This window comes from Suricata suricatta, chromosome 6 (genome assembly GCF_006229205.1).
Source record: "Suricata suricatta isolate VVHF042 chromosome 6, meerkat_22Aug2017_6uvM2_HiC, whole genome shotgun sequence".
Classification (NCBI taxonomy): Eukaryota; Metazoa; Chordata; class Mammalia; order Carnivora; family Herpestidae; genus Suricata; species Suricata suricatta.
Window position 1 is genome coordinate 100,976,371 of NC_043705.1, and position 9,248 is coordinate 100,985,618.

Genomic DNA, 9,248 nt, shown 5'->3' on the forward strand with positions numbered 1-9,248 from the left:
GTACCCAATCCACAGAATTGTCCTAACAATGAAGACATACTGCACAGGGAGCATTTAAATGCTTTGTGTTAGCTAGTATTGGTTACGTGGACAACAAAGCTGTGAAGGATGGATGGATCCCAGTCCTCATTTCCTGCACACTATGCAAAAATTAATTTGCACTAACACCTGAGAGACCTTAGTATTAAAGAAAATTCATTATATCACTGATTTTCTAAGCATTACTTAGGCAAGTGGAGGAAACCAGGATCCAGCTCCTGGAAGACAGGAAGATGGAAGGTTTCCAAGACCTGGGTGTACTTGTTCTTTTCTTTTAATTTATATCCAAGTTAGTGAACATATAGTGTAATAATGATTTCAGGAATAGAATTTAGTGATTCATCACTTACATATAACAGCCGGTACTATCCCAACAAGAGTCCTCCTTAATGCCCCTTGCCCATTTAGCCCACCCCCCACCCAATACCCATCTAGCAACCTTCAGTTTTTATAGCCTCTGTTCAGCAAAAACATTTTTGCTTTTTGCTATTAAATGATAGTCTAGGGGCACCTGGATGACTCAGTGGAGTAGGTGTCAAATCTTGATTTCCACTCTCAGGCCATGATCTCACAGTGAGACCAAGTCCCCCTGTTAGCACAGAGCCTGCTTGGGATTCTCTCTCCAGCCCTCCCCTAATCAGGCTTGCTCTTTCAAAATACAGATTTAAAAAATAAAGTGATGGTCTACACAAGGCCATGTGTCACCCTCTCATCCAGCACAGCCAAGGTGTTTCCAGGTACTTACAGGCCACACAAATCACTTTCCTACCACTTGCCTACCAAACTATCAACTAGTGTTAATTCTATACTGTTTTTGTATGTCTTAATGTTTCTTTAAGCTTTGCAAAGGCCAACATAATGCATTCTCTACCTTAGAGAACTAAATGAAAATTAACATGCAACCGTGACATATATGCTGGAATAAATACATGCGGCAACAAGAACAAAAAAACCCATCAAAGGGCGCTCCTAGCAGCACTACAGGCTTAGTTATGGCAGAAGTATGAAATATGCATACCTTTGCTCAAAACTTCATGCAGAGAACAAAAAACAAAGCTGTAAACTGCTGCTAATTCAACAAATGCTCGTCCCTCTATCTTATGACAAAATCGAGCCTTTGTAGTATCACATAGCACCCACAGAAAGCACTTTTCTTTGGGTGGTTTTGTCCTGAAAGTGTGTACTTTAATGCCTACTTATCACCTACCATTGCTACATTTGCCAGTCAGGAGCTACATTACCTTATTGCCTGATAACCTATCACAGTATACCAAGGGTCTTACTGCCCAAAGTGCCACAGATCCCCCACCATAGGCAAAGAAACCTTTGGGGTTAAAAATCAGATGAACAGGGGCACTTGGGAGACTGTAGGTTAAGCGTCCAACTTCAGCTCAGGTTCTCATGGTTCGTGGGCTCGAGCCCTGTGTTGGGCTCTGTGCTGACAGTTCAGGGCCTGGAGCCTGCTTCAGATTCTGTGTCTCCCTCTCTCTCTCTGCCCCTCCTCTGATCACACTCTATCAAAAATTAAAAAAAAAAAATCAGATGAGCAAACTTCAAATCTTCAGGGGTGGGGGTGGGGCTGGAGGAGGAACTTAAACAGGCATTCCAAGTAAATTTTTGTATGTAGAAGTCTGTGAACCACTGCTATGATGAAGGTATGTTTATCCTGGCTTATGTAAAGACACATATAAACAAAAGTTGGATTCATACACTGTATTTGTATGAGAAAAATAAATGGAAACTTAGGCCAAGGGAGTTGAAAGCTTTCTCAGAGGTTTTATCAATTACCAAACATGCACCATATTTCTTCCTGCGCAGTGAGTACAGGAAGGGAAAAAAATGATTCCGACAGATGGAGTATCAATTAGTGGAGGAGGAGACCAGCCGTTGCCTTCAAAAATACATTTTCTTCACGGCTGTAGTCTGCAATGCAAGACCAGCCACTAAAATGTAGGCTGCCTCTTAGTTCTCACTAGAGCCAAATAATCTTCCTCTGAAATATGAAACCAGCAAAACAGGCAATGGGAGTTCGCTCTTCATCTACCCCCACTCGAGGGGGACCCCTCGCTAGTGGTGGTTCTCGCAGTTACTGCTGCTGCCTTCTGCTCTTTCTCCCCCATCTCCACTGGCCCATATGGAGGTGGAACTATTAGGTTTCCTCTGACACCTGCCACTCGTGACCCCAAATGAAGTGCTGACCACTCTACCAGTTCAAATGCCAGTGTTCTGATTACGCAGAGGCTACCTGAGGATCCTTTTCAGGAATCCAATAGGATAGGGGCTTTTAAAACTGAAGTATCTAGAAAAGATGGAAGTAAATGCTTCTCCCTTCTTGTTCATTCATTCTCACGCATTTTCTTTTTTTCATATATACACATAATTCCCTTTCTTCTTAGAAAGAGGTAAGTAGCCTTGGATATACCCACGTGAGACGCCGATCATGCTGACGACTCCACCAAATCAATCTATGGAATGTTCACATAACGACATCTGAAGTACTTCTCGTTTGTTCAGCCAAAGCTGCCCACTTGGAAACTGGCACAAAACCCTCATCCTCCCTGGAATTCCTGAATTCAGAGGCATCTGCAGCCATCAACCCATTACTTATCTCCAGGTCAAAGCACATGGGTAGGGGAGACTTTCAAGGTCAGTTGATTCTGACAGGTGGCTGACAGTAAAGTTTGGGTTCACCTTCTATCGTAGGTGGAAAGAGCTGGACAAGTTTTTATAAGATTTATGCCACAATGTAAAAATGATTCATTCTGCAAAGCATAAAACAGTTCTTGCTTTATAAAAATAGGACAATTTTTTTTTAATGCACTTCTACAGAAGGAACTATGTTCCAATACTGCAAAAAAGTGTTCTACTTAAAGCAGAACATGATACCCACCCCCCACCCATCCCTTCTTTTCCTGGTCCCTTTCCAACCAGTCATGTCATTCCCGGCACACTGTTCTTGGTAGTAAGGATCCTAGGGCCACCTATGGCCAGGGAATTTTGGGAGTCTTGCATGGTTAAGCACGCCAGGACTGAATAGCAAAGGATCAGCTGTCTTCATCTAGGATCTCCGGATGTTCCCTCCAGAAAGCATCCCCAATAATATCGCAATATAAAGGCACTGGCTTAATCCGGGTCCGAGTCACCGCCATCTTTTTTCCTTCTATTTCTGCTGGCAACTTGACTTCTTTTGTTGTGACTTCGCCCACCTACAGGTAAAAGTTAAAAAATTAACATTGTTAATTGGGTTTGGGAGAGTAGAGGGGGATATGTGGGAAGTTGACTTTTTTATTTTATATATTTCGGAAAAATATTTTCTGAAATACACACGTATCTCAACATGCATGAATTCATTTATAGTTAAAAACGTTTAAAAAGTTGCTATATTCTGAAGGGAGATCTTAGGATCAAAGGAGGGATTCCATGTTCCTTATTAACAATAACTATAGAATTAAAGGTACTTTTTTGCTTCTCTCATCTGCACGATGAAGTATCCAAGTCTGTGCTAAAGAGCAAATGTGCTTTTAAAATACTAATAAGCTGAAGCCGCCAGTGGGGAGGCTAATTCTTAAAGTATCCCTTAACACCTGAAAACATTCATTAAAAAAAAAAAGAAAACTAAATGGAAGAAAATAAATTTAGAGAAATCATTATGCTCAGAGGCTGGTACATAGAGAAAATATTGGTAAAATTAAGAAGTTAGGTAAAGATACAGAATACTAAAGTAAGTATGACTATCTGGGGAATCTCAAAAACATTCTGCAAAGTGGCAGAACCCTTATATACAAGGTTTCCCTATGCCTCATATTACAATTGTCAAGGGAGGGAGGAACCATTTAATGGTATTATCTAGTGTGGAAGAAAGTATTTTTTAAATGTTCTGTGCATGCAAAACTCCTTCTGTCAGGAGTGTACCCCATTTTATGGGGTTTTGATTTGGAGAGCTTATGATACAGAAAAATAACTCAACCAATTCTAATATCTGTGAGTCTACTTACAAGGAGAAATTCCATACAACAAAGAGCACCAACAAACTGACAAAATTAGCATCCAAAATAATATATAGCATCTCATTTTTTAAAAAGACCTAATTCAGTGAGCCACATCTTCATACATGTGGTAGGTGACACAAAGTTTGGGATGAGCACAGGCTCTCTTCTTTCTGACCTCCATTTTAATTTGGACACAATAGCATTACCTTCTGCCATATCAACACAGTCCCTTTCCTATACATCAGTGGCTCGTTATTGTAGTTGATGTTGAATTCAGAAAACAAAATCTCATTCTTGTCTGCTGCAAGAGTTCCCTGAGAAAATAAAAAGATAGAAAAAGATTTTCATGGCTGCTCTCTGCCCTAACCCTACCCATCCATTCCACCCTCTATCTAAATTTCCACAAACAAAAAAGTGGCAGGGTTTTACCAAACATCTTATAGACACTAATGAATTTCAACTGTAAGAGCAGTTTAAATCTTATTTAGATGTATACACTCATAAAACTGTCTTCTGTAGCAAACAATTGGCTTCAGAAGTCACAACTAGGATGGGGTGACGGGAACTAGTACTAATAGTAACAGTACAATTCTGTACTACATACATTATTTGACCCTCATTACCATCTCCATTTTAGAGAACAGAATTCTGAAGCTTAGAAAGATTATATAAATTGCCTAAGGCCAAAAGCTGCTTTTATTCTTATAAGAAGAATCAAAATCTAAACTCAGCTCTTCTGAACTCTGGATAGATCCACCAATATGCCAATTATTGCTCTCTGTAAATCTTCACCATCACTGTAACTGACAACCATTTATTGTGTAATTATAACGTACCAGGCATTGTATTAAGAGCCGTAACAACACACTACTCAGTTCAGAGTCAGTCATGCTACAAGTAGCAATCTCATCTAATGTTGAATGCCAGTGTTTATTATGTTTTATATGCTTCATGCCATTTAATTCTCACAATAAATCTATGCAGTGCGAACTGTTACTTTTTACATTTCACCTACAAAGAACTAAGGCAGAGAGGGAGTCCCCGGTAGTAGTCCCTGGGTAGAATTATTTGACTCCCAAAGCCTATACTCTTAACAATATACTCTCAGCAGCAGGGAATGGCAATGATAAAGATGCCACGTGGACTGATAAAAAAGAGCACGTGCCCTCTCTAGAGAAGGCCACCGGTGTGCACCCCCAGCCACGCACTACCACGGGTACAGTACTGGAATGTGGAGCCAGTGTCGCCAATTCCATTTTCCAGCTGAGGACACTAAAGCTCAAGAGGGAGTAACTCATCCAGGGTCACACGCTGCTACTCGTATGATCTGTATATCCTTTTAAAACAAAGCAGTAAAGAGAGCTTTAAAAGAATGCAACGTATCAAGGAAGAGTGTACAGAAAACGGGCCCCAGGTAAGTATTAATGCATGGAAGACCTTATACCTGTAATCTTTCTTGAGCTTGTACTGGTGTTAGTCCAGACTCTTGTACAAGTGCCCAGAAAACTGTATTATAAAGATTGTTGACGTGACCTGTGAGGAGAACAGAGTGGCACTGTTTATACAGACATAATCTTTATGCAGTACTCGTGCTTCAAAGAACATTAGAACTTGATCTCTCTCCTCAAAAGAAGAGAGATCTCAGAGACATTCAGTGATTTGCCCAGAACCACACACTAGGAAGATGGGGGGAAGTGGTCAAGTATAAATAAACTTATTACCTACAAGTTTCATTTTCTCATTTCAGTTATACTTTGTATAAACCGGTTAACTTACACATTAAACTAAGGAATACTTTCAAAGGTATTTGATTTAGATTATTCCTATCTCTTTTCCAGTTCTTCTGGCAAAATCAAGATATACCAAATGAGTAAGTCTCACAATCATCATAGTTGTGTAAGGCAGGGGTCACAGTTCAAACACCCACTGAGCCACCATGAACATAAATGCATAAAAAGAGTGGGTGACCTGGAGGAACAAGAGGGAATGGTACAGATCATGGCACATTGGCTTCTGTGTGTGTGTGTGTGTGTGTGTGTATAAAGGCAACAGTAACTGCATAGGTTATGTCTAATACTAAGTGGGAATGGAGACTTAGTATTGCCAGGTCTTAAAAAAATATAAAATACTGCATTCTAAACAAAATACTCATGTGCCAAACCTGTATCAAATCACCACCTCTAACGTATGGAACTGGTGGTTTAACTACATCTGTTTATTTGGCATCACTTACAATCTGCTTGCCGCCAACTGAGGTAGTCCTTTAAAGTCTGGTTGTTAGGATATACTATGACTCTTCCATCAAAGCCGGGGGGATACAGAAGGGGCTGGTCCTCAAAGTAATCTCGCCAATAAAACACATAGCTGGAGGCAAACTGGGAAGCCACGTGGGTCATGAACTTACTTGCAGAAGTAAGGCACATTGGGTGGAGCAAGAAAAAAGAAAATACATGATATTAATTCAAAACCATGATAGAACCTGTGTGTGCAACAGAGTGATTATACAAACTGTCCAGCAAGCCAAGAGATAAAATGTGCTGAGCCAAGAAAAACTAAGCAGCCCACCTTTTTCCAGTCCAGTAAGTAACTTACTAATACCGAATTTTTCTATGTAGGATGTTATGTGAATTTATGGTTCAAGAGGTTGTTTTGTGTGGGTTTTTTTTTTTTTTTTTAGTCTTGGAAGGGAGAGAACCATTGTTTTAAAAAACATACCAATTCATTATACACTTTGTTTTCTGTGAGAGTTTCAATATACTGCCAAATGAAGTATCAAATTTGTCTATTTTGAGATCCTTCTTAATTAAAATTTAAGCAATATTGTAAGGCACATATAGGCTGTTTTTGGCTAAAGCCAACCTAGGAATCAATAATATTATTATATCCTAATGGTCTGTTTCTAGTCCTTTTTAAAAAAATTTTTTTTAATGTTTTGCTTATTTTTGAAAGAGAGAGAGAGAGAGAGACAGCATGAGTAGGGAAGGGTCACAGAGAGAGGGAGACACAGAATCCAAAGACAGGCTCCAGGCTGTGAGCTAGCTGTCAGCACAGAGCCTGACACAGGGCTTGAACCCACTAAACATGAGATCATAACCTGAGCCAAAGTCAGATGCTCAATGGACTGTTTCTAGTCTTAATGTTCAGGGCCAGATCTATCTAGAAGCTATGGTGATGAGGAATGTTGGAGAAAGAATCAGATAAAGAGGCTTATGTAATGCTCAAATAATAGACATAAGTACAACAGTCTAAACAGGAAATATACATTCTGCAGTTGCAATATTCCATCTGCAGTCTGTAAGTCAGCAATTAAAAATAGCAAAACCCAAATACTGACAGGAAATATTCTCAAGGAGCTAGGCCATGGAATTACCTGGCTCTTCTTTTAAACCAATTGGTTTTCCGCTTGAACACAAAGCTGTACTCATCACTCTGTCCATATGCAATCACAATATCCTCCAGTTCTGTCATTACAGTCTGGGCACATCTGGTCATCAGGTGGAGAGCCCGGCTGTCATTAGGTTTTGCAAAGTTGTGCTTCTCAGCAAACCTTTACAGAGGGAAAAGGGCATGAACGGAAGAGAGCTTACAACCCGACTTATTTAAGAAGTTTACTTTTTCCTCCCCCTGACCAACTGAGAAAAAGGGGCATAATTGCTAAGTCTCCATTCCCTGTTCTGCGGAATGGAGATAAAGTACACTTATTTCATAGGACTGTTGTGAAGGTTAGGGGAGGTAACAGATATAACTATGCCTGGCTCCTTGGGAATGCTCAATAAAGTTATAAGAATCATTATTAAAGTAATATTTTTATGAATCAAATTCCCCATCTGTTACATGTCTCCCTTTTTTATTTGTCCTCCCGAATCCAGTCAATACGTCCGTTACTGATAATCAAAGAACATACTGTAAAGTATTGCCCACAGCAAGACCTAAACAGGTCTCTACACAGTCTGCCCTCAAAGATAACAAACTAAAAGCCGGGCAACTGGCTGAAGAGCTGAAATACTGCACCAGGGGCTGACTTTTTCCACCAGGGCCTTGCTAACAGGTCTCGGCTCACGGGCGCCTCAGGCCAGGAGCTCACCACCAGAGCACTCGGCCACAGTTTTAACCAGACCAGACGGCGTTCAAACACACATGCTCTCCAGTGCGTAGAGGGAGGCTCAATGCCGCGCGCTCATTGGCTGTCGCGTTACCCGGTAACCAAGAGAGGCCGCCACAAGCGCGGTCCATTCCCCGGAAGCCCTGAGGGCACCTTGCTGCCCCGGGGCAAACTCGCTCACCGATGGAAATTCCTGCCGTCCAGCCGCACCACCACCCAGCAGTGGGCCAGGCAGGTGTCGTCAGCCTCGAAGTTCCGCACGTACTCGAACTTGCTCTTTGCCATGGCCGCCCCCAATTTCAAGTACCGTCTCAGAGTAACGGAAGTGACGGCCCAGCAATCGCGAACTTTCACGTTGCAAGAGGACCACATTCGCACCGCGGAAGGTGAAGGACCAAGAAAGCCTAGGACCGGAAGTTCCTGTGTCTCATAGTGGCCGCTCTAGCCATAGTGGAGTAGGCATCTCTCTCGCCTCTCCTTGTAGTTCTTAATCCACTTCCGGGCGTGGAAGAAGCGTTTCGCTGTATCTTTCGCACTAGGCACGGCTCTCAGGTTTTCTCGTCCGTCGTGCAGTAAGTCACTCTCACGAAGGTGTAAGTAATTCCTTTCTGACCAAGCTTGAAGGTTTAATTGTGATTTTCTTTCTTTCTAAATAACATTTATTAACTTGTAAAAAATGCGGAATTTATGAAAAATACAAGAAAATTGACACTTCCTATCTCCCCTCTCCCTTCAAATCATTGTGGATGGTTTCTCCCAGTCACTTTTCTCTTTGTATTTGTATTTGTACACAGGGAACACACAAAATTGTAATCATACACCTATGCAATTTTTGTATTTTTTCACTTAAACCCTGAACGTTTTCCAATGTCATCAAATATTCAAAAGGGTGATTTATTCTAACACATGGGCCTACCTAAACTAATTTACTCAACTTTTTCACAGAGACCCAACTTTTAATTTCCTGTTGCTGGTAGGCAATAACATTAAACTCTAATATTTTTTATGATGCTTTATGATTTATAAAGCTCTTTTGAATTCAGCACCTACTTACATTATTTTTTTATCCTCAAGAAATTTCTTCAAATAATATATAAGAATATATGGTGAAAAGTCTC

General features: G+C 40.8%; 1 protein-coding gene across 5 annotated transcripts; it reads right to left on the bottom strand.

Moving 5' to 3' along the window:
• Positions 1–1,791: 1,791 nt before the first annotated feature.
• On the bottom strand, positions 1,792–8,527 carry THG1L (tRNA-histidine guanylyltransferase 1 like). 5 transcript variants are annotated; one of them, XM_029941411.1, is made up of 6 exons: positions 8,312–8,527; positions 7,399–7,575; positions 6,262–6,431; positions 5,473–5,561; positions 4,235–4,342; positions 1,792–3,245 (listed from the first exon to the last, which is right to left on the bottom strand). In XM_029941411.1, exons 1-6 carry the CDS (start codon positions 8,500–8,502, stop codon positions 3,084–3,086), a joined length of 897 nt encoding a protein of 298 aa, XP_029797271.1. In that variant the 5' UTR covers positions 8,503–8,527; the 3' UTR covers positions 1,792–3,083. The 5 variants fall into 5 exon arrangements, with proteins under 5 accessions (XP_029797271.1, XP_029797269.1, XP_029797268.1 ...); XM_029941409.1 differs by lacking the exon at positions 8,312–8,527 and adding an exon at positions 8,113–8,158; XM_029941408.1 differs by lacking the exon at positions 8,312–8,527 and adding an exon at positions 8,040–8,125.
• Between the last annotated feature and the right edge of the window lie 721 nt (positions 8,528–9,248).

What these genes read in the sequence shown, in the direction of transcription:
- THG1L (XM_029941411.1), bottom strand. Translation starts at nt 8,502, where the DNA reads ATGTGGTCCTCTTGCAACGTGAAAGTTCGCGATTGCTGGGCCGTCACT. An exon ending in TGGTTTAAAAGAAGAGCCAG is followed by an intron (nt 6,432 to 7,398) that starts GTAATTCCATGG and finishes TACTTCTGCAAG; the next exon opens with TAAGTTCATGACCCACGTGG. An exon ending in AAGCTCAAGAAAGATTACAG is followed by an intron (nt 4,343 to 5,472) that starts GTATAAGGTCTT and finishes TTATTTTCTCAG; the next exon opens with GGAACTCTTGCAGCAGACAA.